An 18,040-nucleotide genomic window follows, 5' to 3' on the forward strand; every position below is an offset into this window, starting at 1 on the left:
GTCACATTACGGATGGCTTATCAATTAGAGAAATCTGCAACTTTAGACAGCTGTGATTGACACATGGGCATCTATTATGCAGCATGTTTTATTAAAAGTGTTGCTTCAGATGCTACTGATTCTTGGTGTTGCTACTTATTTCTTTGCTTGCTAAGTATCCTTCACTCTTCCAGGAAAATACAACTGTCTTGAATGGATACAATCAGCCAACTCTTTAAAGAAAAAAAAAAGCCAAACAGCTGCCACATCCCATATTCTTTAAAACCATCACATAATAGTGACACTGTGTTTTGTCACACTTGGGTGACTATTTACCTTAAATACATGTGTTTAGACAGAAACAAGGTTAGGGATTTACTGACTAAACAGCCTTACTTTCCAACAATAGCTAATTTGCTGTTATTTTTCTATGGTTTGCTGTTCATGCTTCTCAACAACGAAAGCAGACATCTTCCTTCAACTGTCCCCAGGAGGCCATTGGAGGTAGATGTCAAGAGAACTAAGTGAATCCTGGTGTCACCACCCCGTCTTTGTGGCCTTTTATGAGTCCTCACAACTCACAGGATTAGAGTCTTTGTCTGCTCAGTCTCAGTGTTTAGAGTAACCTGAATTGTTTTGGACGGGATAATATCACAGAATGTATGTAAAGTGTATAATATGACACTTGTCACAGAGATTCCCCTAAATGAAACGCTTCCTCATCATATCTCTACTTCCCTATTCCTTCCTCCTTGAGTAAGTCCTAGTTTCCTGAAAAGATTCCATTGGCTGGAAACAGAAAATGAGGAGAGAGTAACTTGTGGCCGACACCTCCCAGACAGCTTGTGTCCTGCCTCAGCAGCTTCCCGGGGGACTTAGCCTGGGGCCAGAGGACCTTCTCTCTGCAGCCACCCTGAGCCCCAACCCTGGTAGCACCCTTCTGCCCGAGGTTGGGACAGACTTCCTGGGAAGACCACTGAGGTGGGGGTATAGTGAGAGATCTGGGGTGTGAGGGAGAAAAATGGAGGAAGTTTGGATCAGCTAAACCCAAAGAGAGCCTTTCTGCAGAGGAGGAAAGCTTCAATCGGGAAACAGACCACTGTATACTTTGTTTTCTCCAAGGCTAATAATTCTGTAAAGGTACAGCTTCAGCCAATCATATTTAGCCTTGAAAGAAAAATGTGACAAAGCCTGTTCAGGGCAAACAGCCTCTTTGGGCTTGACGTGCTCTTGAGCTGTTTATGGGTGAAGCGTTTCGTTTACAATCCATGAGGCTGCTGATTGTCACAGCCCCCAAGCCCAGAGAAAGCAGTTTGGCTCCGTGCTTGGTGTAACCATTTGCATCCCCAGGAGATACTGAGGCCAGCTGTCACTCTTCCCTCCCACCATCTTACTGCCTGTATTCTTCTCGTTTCTGGTCACACAGTCTCTGAACGGCCGGCGGGTCTGTCAGACGTCGTCACCTGCACTCACGCAGGGGAAGGGCATGTGGACCCAGCCATTCTCGTCCCTCCAGGAGGAAGCCCAGCCACTCGCTTCAGCTCCAGACAAGCTCCTCTCGCTGCCCCTGCCACACTCACAGGCGGCAGCACAGACCCCTCAGAAGAAAACGCTTAAGTTCAGATACTATTTCCCAATTCAAAATGAGGTTCTTTCGAAGGTGTTTATTTTTCTCCTAAATTAGAAGGGAGTGGGAGGGCGTGAGAGAGACAGGTGTGGCGGAATGGCCAGGTTCAGACTCCGCCTCTCCCACTCACCACTGGGTGACCTCACAAAAGTCACTTCACGACTGTGCCTGAGTGTCTCCCTGTAAAGGCAGGACCAATGATAATATGTAACTTGTGGGGCTATTGTAGAAATTAAATGCATGGACACACGTAAAGCATGTAAGCTGTCCCTGAGGCTTGGTAATCGCTATAGGTTTAACTATTATAACGTCTTTTTCTTAAAACGTACAATTTTAGTGTCTGCGCAAAAATGCCTACGATTGGCTGACTAATCCCACTGCACTTGCTGTTTATTAAAATACTTTAAACTCGATTGATGACTTTAAGGAAAAGGACTCTGGAGGTAATTCCCACCAGGGCTCTTGCTAAACTCTCTGTACCGTCCTGCTACCTCTACGCGATGCACCCACATGCCCGGCGAGTGTGTTGTTTCTGTCTCACCACTGCAGTCCACGTGGTGAAAATGCAATGACCTACCCTTCAGTAGCTACTTGTTTTGCCCTCTGCTCGTTCAGTTTCTCTCCTTAAATCAGCCTGGTAATTTATTTTTTCTCCCAAAGAATAGCAATAATGCATAATAACCCTTTGTGAAGAGCCACACATATTGGCGTCCTGTAAGTCACATGAGTTGACTTTCAAATGGCTTGCCACGTGGCTGCATTCACGGCGTTCTGAAACCAGAAGGCATCTTCCAGACTGGATGAGGAGTGGAAGGGATGAGAACGGATAGGTGCAGGATTTCACTGTGAAGGCTCTGTCCTGAGCATTTTATCTGGATCACCTCATTTAGCCTTGACATCAGATGTATGAAATAGGTACTGTTACACAGAGAGACAAAACCAGCTTGAGCAAAGACACAGAGCACACAACCGATGAGCAGGATCTGACACCAGATTTGGCCCCAGGTAACAGCTCGGAGCCTGCGCACCTGAAGCTACATCACCTGGACTTCATCCTCTGCTTCACGTGTGAAGGAGTTTGCAAGGTGCGTAGCTCGGGTCCTTTAATTTAATCCTCTAACACTAGAACCATATCTTTTCAAAATGTTCACTTTATTCATTGATAATACTGTGGAGAGACTGGGTTTGTGCCCTCTGGAGCCAGGCTACTGGGTCCAAGCATCCCCCCTACTGTTTTCTGCTGAGTGACAATCTTACTGGAGTGGATGTATGCGTTCTCGGGTAGACCAGATGCCTGAAGGAGGTATCTGCTCTGTGGACAGTGACATGAGTCTTAATTGCCAGGTCCCAGAACTGAACCTGACTCTTCTCCCAGTACCAGTTTGTTGTAATTTTTACTTTTCAACTACAGCTGACATTCGATGTTATTTTACATTAGTTTCATGTGTGCAGCATGGCGGTCGGATATTTACACAATCTTATTTTCATTCATTCATACCTCCTGGGGCACACATGCACTGAGCTGTTTCTTATTCTTTGCTCCCTCCACTAGCTAATCTGCATCCTCTTCAACAATTTCCAGACTTTTCATTCATTAGGCAATGGTGTCATATCTTCCAAAAGTAAGATAGCACCTCAAATGAGATTCCTAAGAGCAACCCTTTTGGATTAGCCAAAGCGAGCTAGCTCACTCTTATCTTTTGCCTAAACTAATTTTAAAAATAGCCTCTCCTTTCTGATTCGATTCAGCTCAAATGTACTTGGGCAACTGCTGAGAAGTTAGAGGGAAGACTTCCAATCAGAATATGGCATACTCAGATTTGTACATTTCAGACTCATTTACTTATCAGTCCTCATCTTGAAAGTGCATCTGTATAGTGAGCCCTACAGTGCAGGGGAGATGACACCCACCCCCAGCATGAGGCCTTGATGTGGTTAACAGCTGGTGTGGAAGGAAAAAAGAACTCGCAGATTCTGTCATTCAGTCTGAGCTGTCAAAAATAGCCACGGGCATGTTCGTGAATTACAATGTGACATGTGGCCATTTCACACCAAGACACGCTGTTGCTATAAAACACATGCCAGGTGTTAAGTCTAGTATGGGGAAAAATGCAAACTACTTCGTTAATATTTTATGCTGATTATAAGTTGAAATGATCATTTTGGGGCGATGTTGGGTTAAGAAATATATTATTAAAATTAAATCACCCATGTTGTTACACATGGTCCTATTTCAGCTTTTCTTATTGCCAAATAGTATTCCATTGGGTATATATACCACAACTTCTTTATCCATTCATCTATCAAAGGACATTTTGGTTGTTTCTTGAGATTATAATGCTAAGTGAAATAAGTCAGACAGAAAAGGTAGAGAACCATATGATTTCACTAATATGTGGTATATAAACCGAAAACAACAAAAGAACAAGACAAACAACTGAAAGAACAAAAACTCATAGACATAGACAATAGTTGAGGGGTTACCAGAGGGTAAGGGGGGGAGCGGGGCTCTAGAGGAGGGTAAACGGGGTCTGATATATGGTGATGGAAAGAGAACTGACTCTGGGTGGTGAACACACAATTTGAGATATAGATAATGTATAATAAAATTGTACACCTGAAGTCTATGCAACTGTAGTAACAACTGTCAACCAAATAAACTTTAATTTAAAGAAAAAAAGTAAATCACCCACTTCTTTTTATGTGATCAATGTCGTTATTAGGAAATTCTAATTACAGAGTTGGCTCCCACCTGTGGATCACATTACACTTCTAGGGGGCATCACAGTTCTAAACGCTGTGGAACTGACTTTTGTTGGTTAGGCACATGGCTGCTGAACTCCTGAGCCCCCGCCTGGGTGACGATTGTCACTGTCCCCCCACACCGCTGCTCCGCCCACCCCTTGCTCTGTCACACAGAAGGTGGGTGTTCTAGCTCATCGTGCCTTCTGCTGTTCTTGGGCACGAGTTTTGAACATAGTATCTTCCCTCAGATAATGTGTCACCTCAGGTTGCTATCTTAGAAGCTGCTCTGTTTCACTTCTCTTTTGATGCTTGCCTGGAAAACTTCTTTTCCAGCTTGGGCCAATATCTTCAGTCACACACTTCAAAGCACACCTGCCTATAGTCTGTCTGTCTGTGTGTCTGTACATATGTATGTATGTATGTACATATGTGTGGAGATGTATATATAAATGGAGAGAGAGAGAATCTATGTACTTGCATTTGAGTCTGCTAATAGTGCATTAGCTATTAACTATTAATAGTGCATAAACAAGCAGAACAAGAAAGCTTTGGCCAAGAAGTTAAACAAAAGTAATTATAAATAATCTAAAATGGACAGGACATATACTCACAAATGCTTTAAAGATAGTGGCAAAACACCCCCACTGCAATTGTGTTTGTTTGCTCTTTGTGGGTTGGTGTGCCTTCTCCACAATAAACGTGCTCTTAAGAAACCAATCATGGCATCATTAGGAGTCACTGGGGCAACGAAAGAGCTTGTGTGAACTCTGGGCAGCCCAGGGCCTGTGATGCTCGACTCACAGGGAGGACGTCTAATTATGGGTGTGACGCCAGGCTCTGGGGTGGACACGATGTCCACAGTGACAGGACTGGGGAAGTGCTTGACTGCTTTTCTGCTTTTAGGAGCAGCTGTAGACAAATTTAGAAGGACTTAATTATGATTATAGAATAAAACATAAATGTTAGCAACGTTGTTATTGCACAAGTTCTAGTACAGCGAAGAGAGCACAGAGGAAGGACTGGGTTAGAAGACACACTGGAAACAGAGAGTAGAGGTGATGGTGTTCACATCTTATGACATGGGGAGGAAAGAGACATTGTGACAAAAAAGAGAAGTCGTATAAAGGGAAAGAAACATGGCACAAAGGGCCAGTGTGTTTTTAAATTTATAATGATAATATGTAGAAATCTAAATTAAATTGGGAAAGGCAAGACATGGCAAGTGGGAGTGACAGAAGTACATTAATACTCAGTGAGATGTCCATTAAAAAATTTCAAAACTAAAAAGCAACATGAACACTGTAAACAGATATAAGACAATAATGACAAACAACCCTACAGAAATGTTAAATGGTATTGAAATGTCTGCAGCATAAGTATATGGGAACAGTGATGGGCTGTCCAAGAGGAACACAGCAATCCCTTCAGTTTTATTCCGTTTTTTAATCGTGTGCTTGTGCTACTTAAGTAAACTTTGGTAAAGGCAGGATGATACAGTTTCAATTACAGCTGTCTTGTAATATCTGCCTTAAATGTACAACAATGTCAACAAGTTTGAAGCTTTAATTCCTTACCTTTCCTACAAGACGGTCACTGCTGCCCCGTCCATGTCTCAAGGTGACTTGGGGGACAACAGGATCATGCACTTGTTGGCATCTGCATACTTACAGATGGACATGGTATAAAAGTGGTCTTTAGATGCCTGCCTATGGCGGTTCGTGAGTCATGCACATAATGTTAGCACAGGCTAATCTGTGAAGGGCAGAACTTACAAAGATGAGTCATTGAGAACCGCTTGTCATTGGAATGTCCAGAGCTACGACTTTGGGGGTCTTGGCTCTGCCATAGCTGCTCAGGGCTATTTTCTGAAGTGTACTTTACAAACACAAAGTGTTCCATCACCAGAAGAATGAAGGCATATTGGAAGGTGGGGCTGAAGACACATGATCCCCAGCGGCAGTGGATGGAATCGTGTTTGCTTACAGCTGGCTCATTTCGGATGGCACGTGCCTACTGCAACTGTCCATTGTCTTTCCAGAGCGTACACTCTGGAAAGCATACACCTTTTCCAGGCCAGCGACAGCTCCAGCCCCCAAGCATCTGCATATTTCTATGTGACACCGTGGTTGATAGAAGATCCCACTGGTAGTAAAATGAGATCCCCAATCAGAAGGTTGGAGTGGAAATGGCTTCTGAAAGAACTCAAGGGAAATGATGGGTGAGGAATTTCCCCACCTCACGGTGGCTGATGCCAGAAGAGGACCTCGCCCTGGGGTTTCTTTGGATCAGACGGTGGTTTTCCTACAAAGGAGTGTTTTGTGATTATAGATCCTCACCTACTGTCTTTGCACCTCTTCCTGTGATCAGACAAGTCTGGAGACAATGGCCTGCTGTTCATACTTTCCATTCAAAGGCGGTACCTCCCTTTCTGGAGTTTGTACTCTGGCTCTCCAGTACGTGGGAGATCAAAGTAATTTACGGTATTTCCTGGCCCATAACATGAGAGTCTGTGTGATTTAATGACGAAGCAGGGGAAACATAAAGCAAATTAAGAAGGTGCTTAAACCCTGAGCTGAGAGCATCTGTCCTTGAAATCTGTCCAGCACCTTCTTTTCCCTTTTATATTTCTCCTTTGAATACTCACCATACCTGCACATACAGAAACAGTCACTCTTTGCACAGGCTGGCGGGAAGGACGGGAATGAAATACAATAATGAAGAAAAATCAAGGAAGATCTCAACATTAAGGTGAAAACTCAAGGGTAAATGAGGACTGAAATATCATACCCCCAGAAGAAGGACATCTAACTCTCATCCTTGAAAGAAGTCGGTGTGATACTGGTCTCCTGTTTAAGGTAATTGGTTTTAAGTAGAGCTGGCTGACCTCCCACTTGAGCTTGTAGTGATTGTATCAAATACATGGTTATATCATTTTTCTTCAGAGCATCACGTGACTTGAACAGTGAGCCACACACCTCAGTGTCAGTGCTCCGGGTAATGCCGCCACTAGAAGGTAAATGCCCATTTGTCAACACTTTCTGTTTTGTATCCCACATATCAGTGAAATCCTATGGTTCTCAACTTTTGTGTGTGACTTATTTTGCTTAGCATAACAGGAGGGTGGGAGATGAGGGTAAAGGGATCAAATATATGGTGATGGAAGGAGAACTGACTCTGGGTAGTGAACATACAACATGATATATAGATGATGGATTACAGAATTTACACCTGAAACCTATGTAACTTTACTAACCATTGTCACCCAGTAAATTTTTAATTAAAAAAAAAAAAATTCAATGCTAGTGAAAAGTCATTGTGAAAGGGGAGTGGTGTTACTGTTTGTGAGACTATTAAGAAGAATCCTCAAGCAATTCCTGGAACTAAATCCTTAGAACGTTGGAGAAGCAGAAAATATCCTCATTTTAGTTTTGTAAATTATCTAAGCCCATGCAGCTGTAATTCATTTATCTCTCCTAGACATACCACATCTACACATTTATAAAAATTAGAGCAATTGATTTTTTCTTTATGATCCAGCTATCCAAATCAATGATACATTGTGTTGTATCCTTCAAATTTGTTTCATAACATAATTATATCTAATTTAATGTCCTTTGAAATATCACTAGTCCAAGCATTGGAGAAAGCAAAATTTAAGCATACCTTTAATAATCTGTAACAAGAAAGGGGAAAAAAAATGTTTATCATGATGAAACCATCTTGATATAGTTGGGATTTAACAAATTGGTGACAGGATAGGAAAGATTATGAGCTAACTGTTACATAAATTTGACTTTATAAGGTTTATCATCATGGGATTAGTTAAATCCATCACTTAAGAAGAAAACTCCTGGGGGAAGGCTGAGCAGAAAAGCTTTCATACTTGCCATTAATGTTTGTGTTTACATTTTTAAGTCTGTAACTTGTTATTTGACACTCAGCATTGTCTATATTTCTACTAAGTTTATGGATGGGGGATTGGGATCAGGAGTTAGGGGAAACAGCTATAGATTAGGTGCATTTCTCATAGAGAAGAATCACGGAGAGAGTTACAAAGTTTTTATGACTGTACATTATCTCCTGGGAGGTTACAAACTAGTTGAAGAAACGTTGCACATTGAGTTAAAATATAAAATAACAACAAAGTAAATGTTATAAACTAAAGGACGTTTTTGTTTTCCTTAATGAAATTTAAAAAGGGTTTGCAATGGTAAGAAATGACTGAAATTTGGATTTAAGTGTGAATTTGAGACAGAAGTAAGCTTTATGGCTCTAAGGGAGGTGTCACGGCAAACTTAGGGAAACTGCATCTCAGGATGACATGAGCCCAATTTTGGAATTAGGTGTGGAGGGGTGTGTTGGCAAGGAACTCCCCGGGGGAAAAGAGTAACACAATCAAAGCACGTCGTAGTGCTTGTGGCTTCGTGGTGTCACGGCCCCCGCCATGGCACTATCGAGCCCGCAGGTTGTTGTCAGGCCTGCAGAGCATGGAGAGCAAGTACAAGCCGCCCGCCAAACGCTGCGTGTGCAAGAGGAAAGGATGACACCTGTGCTGGCAGCACCAGCGGATGGAATCGGACAATTTAACTGTCGGGTTAGGGAGCGCATTGGCCATTGGCAGCCACGTGGACACGTTTGAACGTCACCCGTGGTGAGTCACTGAGGTGGTCTGCCTGAGAGAGGAGCGGTCACGGTGACGGAGTGTATTGGGGGGCAGTGACGAGGGAGCAGAATGTAGGATGGGAGCTGAGACTCTACACATGGAGCTCATTTAACCAACTTGAAGTAGGTCTGAGTGACAAGTAAAAAAACAAAATACACAACTAGAATAGGACAGCGGGAGTGGGAGTGGAGCTAAGCGACAGTTTGATGGTAAAAACTTGTCATACAGGTTATAATAGAGAGAACAAAGCCAAAGGAGCTCCGATGCTTCTCCAGAGTTAATGGGAACATCATGGAAACGATGGGAGAGATAAAAAGAAAGGGTACATTTGGGTACCCAGCTGGCCGTGACTTTAAACAGAATCAATTAGGTAAGGGGACTCTGCAGAAAGACAAGGGACATGGGACAGACGTCTGGATTTTGACAACGCCACTTTTTGACAGTAGAAAGATGGAAAATAATTAATAGCAACAAGAAAAAAGAAGAGACACACTAGACCTCAGCGACATGCAGGCGAGGTGAGTGCTTCAGGAACAACTGGCATTTGAAGTGGACAATATCTGTCACAGGGATTTCCCTCAGCGACAGGAACAGTTTGAACACGATATGTCTGAATTCTAGAATACCTTGAACAAGTCAGGTTTCCTAGCTAACCCTCCGATTCCTCGACTAGAAAATGAACCTTTCATAAAATACCTACTTGTGAAGATGAAGTGTGAAAAGGTAGTGTCTGGCCCAGGATAAGTGACGGCTACCTACCAGCTCACCACAGCAGTAAGAGGTCCTTACTACGGTCCTTAACGGGAAGGAGAGCTCATGAAACAACGTTTGACAGAAAGAAAAAGAAAAACATAGGAAAGTACTCATTAAATAGCAAAGCCTGAAATTAAACAAACAAACAAACAAAACATACTGATGAAAATAATACAATGTTATATAATGACTTATGCTCAGGCTGTGAATTTGCCTCATCGCGAGCATGGATTAAAAGTCAGACATGTATTTGAGTTCTAATTCCTTTTACACGACCTCTGGAACCTTTTAAAACTTAAAATTCCATTTCACTATCTGTAAATGAGTGTCCATAATTTATTATTTCCATGGGTTGTTGTGAGAATTAAAGGATATAATCCAAGTAACGTGCTCAGCACTTTGGGAACATTATATTAAGACCTCAATAAACGTCAGCGATGCTTTTATTTTTGAAACCAGCAAGATGAATTTTTTCTTAGTGAAGTGGAAAACTAGGAATCAAAGTGTGCCCTTTCCTAGTTATTGGATCAGTAAAATAACATTACAGGAAAGGCTAAACTTGCAGGGTTTCAAGGGAAGTAATTCTAACCTTGTGCCAAATCCGGATTATGATCGCCTTATTTCAAAAGCCTCAGAGTGTTGAAAGAGTCCTTAAAAGGTGTGATTTAATTGTCAAGAAGTGTTTGCCACTTTTAATGAGAAAAAGATAAAAAAAGGCACCATCAAACCAAGACGACATAAGGTGTGTATTAAATCTCAGAACGCTACCAGTAGAGGTGACGAAGCTATGCAGAAGTCCACAGAGTGTGAGAAATAGAATGAAGGCGAATTTGGGTAACTGAGGACATCTCTAAAGTTGTAACTGACTTTACAGGCCCGGCCCTGGCTTCTTAGAGAACACGGAATATTACTTTTGAGAACAGAATGAGCCGATCTGGGAAGACCCCGCGCGACACGTCCTGTGTCCGTTAGGTGGAGACTTACAGTGTCAGCTCCAAAGCCAGGGACCCAGCCCAGGTGTCCCTTCACAGCCAGTCCCCGTGTGTGGTACGTACCTCGGCAGAGCGGGGCTGGGAAGTCCCAGGTTGCACCGTTGCCTGGGCTGACGATGCAGGTCAGAACGGTGTGCCCTTCCAACACATAGCCAGAGAGGCAGCTGTAGCGGATTTTGTCCCCGATGTTGAACCTTGTCCCGTGCAGGACTCCTTTCAATATTTCCCCAGGATTTCCACACGTGTGGCTCGGTAAGACTGTTGGGAAAGGAAAGAAAGAAATGAAAGTTTTAAAAGATTGTCTATGCAGGTCAGTGTATATCACAAAGCATGTACTGCTTTTGAGCTATTCAATTAGTAAACCAGGCACCAGGAATATTTTCATTTCGCCTAACAATGAAACGAAGAAATACATTCATGTTTTATATCTGCAATTTAGTATTTTTGTAAAGATTATTTTAAAAGTATAAATGAAGGCATTTGGTTAAGAAAGAAAAACATCTCTGCTTAGAGTCAGAGCTCTAAATGCTGCCTGGCTTATTTCCCTAATTATGAGATTCCACAGGCCTGTAGAGTTAGTGATCAGCTAATACAGTAGGGTACCGATTATGTGAAAAAGTGGTATCAGAAATCCAGCATAAATGTGCATCACGCAGTGTGTTGGTCCTGGAGGAATGAGGATAAATGCAGCCTGAATATCATCACCAATCAATGTTTAACGGATAAACAACCGGCATAAATTACAGACCTCATCCCTTAGTCCATCAGACTTTTAAAAAATTGTACCACTATTTTATCCCAAGCCACCTGTAAGGCTGTGTGCATTTATAGTCTGACTCACAACAAAGTTTTGACGATCAGCTTTAATAACGCACATACTGTATCCACTGGTGTCCCAGTAAGATGACCTTGGTTCTGTTTCCTTCACCTTCTCACATTTTTTTTGCTGATATGATTCTGTGCCTAATTCAACTGCCTTGAAACCTAACTGACACAATGTCATCCATACTCATAAAACACAATTTTGAACTTAATTATTGTAGCATTAAGTTGGATGGTTAAAGTTGGAGACTGTTAGTTATCATCTCCATCTTTCTGGTTTAAATTGAGCACGTCATCAGTAAGTTAGCAGCTACTGCGCGGAATTCAAATAAACTAAGGGTTGTGCTGTTTGTAAAAGGAATGATTTCCAAATAATAAACTATTTCTAAATGAACGAAATTATTTTATGAGTGTATCCAATTTGTTTTGCATGAGTATGGGGTATAGTTTGATATGTACATACAATATAGTGCAATTTTTCTGTTTTCTTTCTTTGTTTATAAAGTGAGAAATTGGTAGGACTTTCCCAGTGAATGGAAGGGGATCTCAGTGATTTCTAAAATAATTTTATGTTGACAATAAATATGTACAAACTAGGCTATGTAGAAAAACTTAGAAAACAAATACTACCATTTAGAAATTTAATGTAATTGGCATGTTTGTGAAATCACAGTCAAAGTGTGTTCAGTTCTAGTTTTTACAACATAATTTCTGAAAACAGTCTGCAGAAACTTAACTGTTTGACAACACAATAGAAAACAGTTAAGTTTCGTCTACATTCATCTTTGTTTCTTTTATAAAAAAACGCTCTGCTCAATGCCGCATTCACTATTTCTAAGACAATAAGTCTATTTTTTCAAATGTTGTTTTAACATTTGTATGTGCTTTGGCATTTAACTGCCTATGGTTTCTAAGGTAGACAACCTTTCAGTTCTATCTCAGGGAGCATGTGAGTTCAGGACACAGCACAGACTGGGGATCTTATAACCTGAGATGCAAGGTGGCTGCATTTCTATCATGGACAGGGAGAGAAAGAAAGACAAGGTGGGGGAGAATATGTGGACATAAGTGCCTTCGGTGTTTTCCTTTCTTGTCCAAGAATATTTAGACTTACCAAACCCTTCCCCCTTTTAAGGGCTTTTATTATTTTCATTAACTGTTAGTAAGACTTCTTATTAGAAGGTACATAGTGCTATAGAGTGTATCCAGATAAACGTTCCCCAAAGACAAGCATTATCAGTGTCGACCATCAGCTATCTGAACACCTACGACTGAGAACCACAACAAGTAATCACTTCCGTAACCGGCAAAACAGATGAGCCATTCTGAAAAATGAACGTGGTTGGCCCAACTTTCCTACTCATTTTTCGATGGAAAATAGAAAGAAATCACTTTTTCAAAGGATCTTTAGCACAGACTGACATACAGAGAGAGCGTCATAACAAAAATGCAGTAAAATATGAACTAGGTCACAAGTCGCTGGTGCTGGATGGACAAACTCCACACTATGTTATCTGCAGCCCATTTAATGCGTTTGAACAGAAGTGAAGGAGAAACAACACGGAAAATTCGTCTGTGCTGACATTACCAGGGAGTGTGGAATTGTCCCCACTTCAAAAGTTCTGCAGGGAAAAAATCATTCCTGAAAACAAGGGTCTCCCCAAGTAGACCCCTGGGAAAGGACACACCCGTGTCTTACAACTTGAATGTTGTAATTAGGCCCAATGCTCCACGGCCCAATGTGGGATTTGGAAACACAGACAAATGATAAAATTCAGAAAGAAAGTCATGCCTGCCAGTCTATATCATTGAGCTAGCAAAGCTATCCTTAACGGGAAACAATGTAGATGTTAAAAATAGTGATTGCCAAAGAAAAACTTTTCCATAAAGGAGGGTGTACCTGTACCTACAATTTACATCAAACTGTGGTTGATCACGTAGAAAACACTTTCTCAGGGGCTCTTGCCAGTTCCATCTGTAGCAGCAACGGCCAAGGGTGACAGCCCCACCCAACAAAGCCTGTGCAGAAATCACGGCCGCTATTTCAGGAGCCACCTCAGCCTCTGCTTCTTCTGTAAACCATCCCCTGGCCTCTGGGACCAGTATCACCATTTCCTTTTTTGTGCCTATCTACAGATGTCTGCCTTTACGTCTTGACAGTTATACTAGAATTTGGGAAGCACCTAGTCAGCACTCTGAACAGCCGTATTTTCAGTGGACGACGGAATAAGATGGAGAGAACTCCATTTAAGTCTCTTATTTCACCCTCCTTAGCTCTGTTTAGTTACTAAAAATGTGTCCACATCAGTATTTATTCCCCACGGCACAGTGTGAGGACTGAATGAGACAAAGCAGGTCTCCAAATACCCACGTTCTGTATCATCAGGCTGGACAGCAACCAACTGCCTCCAGTTCCGACCTTGAACTACTCAAGGTGGCTGCCATCTTTCTCATCTCTGCCTACACAGTGTGTAGAATAATTTGAGCCCTCAGCAAGGCCTTGCTAAATATAATTTGCTTAATTAAATGAAAAATATAAATATTAATGTAAAATACAGCACGCATTCTTCTAGATATATGTACAATAACTAAGATTTATATAGTTTACACCATGGTGGGAACAAGGAAAAACAAATAAGTTTTTCAAAAACCATTTGTACAAAATAACATTTTGGAAATAACAAATTATAATTTTAAGCGACTTCCCCCCCCCACATTTGGCTAAAAATATAGATAGACCTCAGATACTTAAACTTGATCTAAGAATTTTAAAAGCAAAAGAAATTAGGAAACAGGAAAAGTGATTACAAACTAACATAAAGTTTAAAGTCACTGGTTGGGAGCAGAAGGATAAATTTATTATTTAGGGAATGAAAAATTTTACTATTAACCAATTTTATTGTAGAAAAACAGATTAGAATTTTAAATGTGAACAATGTCAACAAGCAAATAGAAATAATTGAGGAAGAATTAAAATACTTCCAGTTGCAAACAATAACAAAAATGCAAAAACGCACATTGTATTATAAAAGCATTAGCAATTTCATTAAAAATTATCAAAATAACCTGAAATGGGAAAAATAGATGAAAATGATTATAGGTCTACGTGAAGATTTAAGTCTCATAAGTAAATATTAGCAACATATGAATATCCGGTGGCTGGGAAAAACTAATTTAAAATAAATAAATTCAACCTAATTGTTACTTCTGCCAATTTCATTTTCACTAATTTTAACCCAATCTCCTGTTGACAGTGAATGTCCCTTTGTGTCTCCAACAGTAATGAGTGCACATTAAGGATTTAGTAAATGCTCACTGCAGTGACGTGAACGCCACTCTGAATTCCCTTTAATGCTTCCTTGAAGTAATTTGCCCTCTTTCCCATAGATGCTTCAAGAAAGTGATTATCCTTTGAGTATGGTGAGTTCTGCGCCAGGGCAGACATTTGGTCACGTGAAAGGGTTTCTTGAAAGAACTCTGGGCACGGGTCCCTCCTTTCGTGGCAGGTTTCCATCAGGCCTCACAGGGCCAGGTCTGTGCACGCATGGCCACCGCTCCCCCTGCTCTCAGGGAAAGTGCCTCCAGGACACTTGTATTTAGCAAGAGCCCATAGTCCCAACTCGGTGACTTAAGTAGGCCACCCCATCAAACCATCCACCACACAGTTCAGATGGTGAAACGGATGTCATATCAGATCCCTCTCCAGAACAAGAGTGGAAACAGGATACTAAAATAACAAGCAGCATTAATATTCATGGCTGCTCCATGGCCCAACGGCGGGTCAGCAGAAGCTGGAATCCCACCAGCGGGGCAGCAGCGCTTCTCACAGCGTGTGCGTGATCAGTGCAGTTTCTTCCGGTGCCTCCATTGGGAAAGTGGGTGCCTGAGGGTGCCTGGCAGACATTTGTTTACACTTTGCCTCCTTCGTCTCCCTGCAGATCAAGGAGATAGGACTTCAAATACCCCTGTGGCATAAGGTACTGGGATGTGAACCAATAGCACGAGGCATATGTGCCCATGGGTCTGTGCCCTGCACGCCTTCCCGTGACCTTTGGGGAGGATTAGAAAAATCTGATTATGTAATTTTCAGGAACACTGTGCAAATCAGATTTTCAAATGTTGAAACCTGACATTTATTCTCTGCCCTGACTCTGAATCGTGGCCAGTTGGCAAAACAAGCTGCTGAGACAGCAGTTACGTGACAAAAGCAATGAGGGTTTCTTTGCAGGCAGCAATTACTCAGCGCCTTCCATTCCCAGAGACTGTTCTCCAGGAGGGGACACAGTGAGGGAGGAATTCTGTACTGAAGCCAGTGCTTTGCCAAGGAACAGGGCTGCATGAGAAGAGCTCAAAGGGGAAGTGACTTTTAAGGATATTTAAAGGAGGAAAGCAACAAGGTTTGGCCAAATGAGAATGGAAAGAGGACGCTTTTTAAATGAGGGAACTAGGTTTGGCGAGTGTTTATGGTAAAGCCTATAGCACGATGCATTACAGAGGTCACATGTGGGAGCAGACAGAGTTTCTACTCCAGAAACAAACCAAATGATATGGGACAAATTACTTAAATCTGAGTTTTTATGTTTTCAAAAAGGGATTGAAGAACAAAGTGTACTGATGGCTTTGATGTGCAACATAAATGAAATAATACAGATTGAAGAGTTAGCAGGACACATGGAGCAGAATAAGTGCTCGATACACATCATCATTTTTAAATGGATTTCCCCATTTCTAAAGGAAATAACACAAGTTTAAAAGTATAGAGGGTTTCTAATATACACAGATTTCAGAAACAATAAAACTAAAGAAAAAAGTCTCTTAGTGTCAATATTACCATTAAAATGGGAACAGTTATTAAAATGCAAAGCAAAGGAAAAAGATATCTCGGTCCTTTTTTTAGCCATATTAATTCTATTTCTCTGTTCCTGATCTATAATAATAATTAGTAACACACAGCATGCTATGAACTAGACAGTGTTTTAAGTGGTTTATACATATTAATGGGAATATGAAGTACTATTTGTCCCTTTATAGAGGAGGGAACTGTAGCACAGAGAGGTTAAGTAACTTTCCCATGGCCACACAGCTGGTAAGTATTTGTGGTAGGATTTGCAAACGGTAAATCTAGAATTTCTACTCTTAAGCACAACAAATTTTCCTATGAAAATGTTGTCAACATCAAAAGAATGAAATGCCACCAAATCTGTAGTGCTCCCAATAGAACTTTGTTTCATATAAGAAACAAAGGATATAAGGATTTGGGAGTGTTAGGATATTTTCTCATGTAAAACTGGGAGCAAAATTATTGCATGGCTTTTAAAAAATGTGTTTCAGGCTTTCCAGGTAAATTTGCAGGATGGGAGAAAGGTGTCAAGGGGGACTGTGTACAGAGTTAACACCGCAAAAAACCAGGTGGCAAACAGATTTGACATGTTTAAAGTGTCATTTCAAAAGACTTTGAATGGCAACTGGAAGCAGCTTATGAGAAGTGAGAAGACACCAATGCCTTGCAAGTGACCTTGACCGTGTACAGTGGCCACTGATGCCGTGTAGCACGTTTAGTTGGGGATGTTATAGTGCTCTTTGTTTTTAAATCTGCTGAACCTCTCCATGGGTGAATCCTAGACTTAGCAAGAAAAGAGGGGAGGATTGGAAACGTTTCTGAGTCTCCTGTGACTGAAAGAGTGACCATGGAGGGAACAGAAAATAAAAGGAATTGAGAGCCGTATTTACAGCTCCTGGAATATCTATAATTAACGGGAAGGGGGAGTCAATCACGAAATAAAATGGAAAAATGACCATAAAGTTAAAGGCAAGACCAAGCAGAGAGCCCAAACAGCAGGCTGAGAAATAACCGGAGCAGAACGGATGCTGGTGACACCAACAGACGAAAATTAAGCGTAAGTGACTGTCACACGAAAAGAGCACAGCGATAGGGAAAACAGAAGGTGAACTTTTCAATTATCATAGAACAATCAAAAAGAAAATTACACTTGCATGTATGTTACCAGCTAACTGTGCATATACTCCAGCCTCACAATCATCACGGACACTGTCATTAATGATTTCAGGGTAGATACAAATTTTTATGACCATCTTTCTCCCTTCCTCTCACAAATGAACTTTTTACTCAACACACGGATATGGGGTTGATGACACGTGTCTCAATATTTATGCAAAGATAAAGTAAGAGTATTTCTAAAATTGGAAGAGGACTTTTAGACAGTATGACTACAAACCATCTGAGACATCAGCTTAGTGAGAGTGGGCAGGCTGGTGAAAGCTGGAAAACTGGCCCTGCGCCCGTCTCTGCTCTTTGCTTTCTAACGCATCAGACCCACGTAACAAGGATAACACCGTCCACTCAAAAACTTAACTGTCACATGACATAGCACAAGGGGTGGTGAGCACATTGAATTCAACTGAGACTTAGAAACAATTCTACACTCTTAATCATGGCCA

At 41.4% G+C, this 18,040-nt stretch overlaps 1 protein-coding gene across 2 annotated transcripts in view; it reads right to left on the bottom strand.

The window, feature by feature from the left end:
* Nucleotides 1–18,040, bottom strand: part of CSMD1 (CUB and Sushi multiple domains 1) — a 1,601,557-nt gene that overhangs the window by 793,089 nt on the left and 790,428 nt on the right. For both annotated transcript variants that reach the window (XM_074329288.1, XM_074329289.1), the window contains exon 4: nt 10,823–11,017. In XM_074329288.1, the coding sequence (XP_074185389.1) occupies nt 10,823–11,017 (195 nt within the window). The remainder of the gene's footprint in view (nt 1–10,822; nt 11,018–18,040) is intronic.

Source organism: Rhinolophus sinicus, linkage group LG04 (genome assembly GCF_036562045.2).
Source record: "Rhinolophus sinicus isolate RSC01 linkage group LG04, ASM3656204v1, whole genome shotgun sequence".
Taxonomy (NCBI): domain Eukaryota; kingdom Metazoa; phylum Chordata; class Mammalia; order Chiroptera; family Rhinolophidae; genus Rhinolophus; species Rhinolophus sinicus.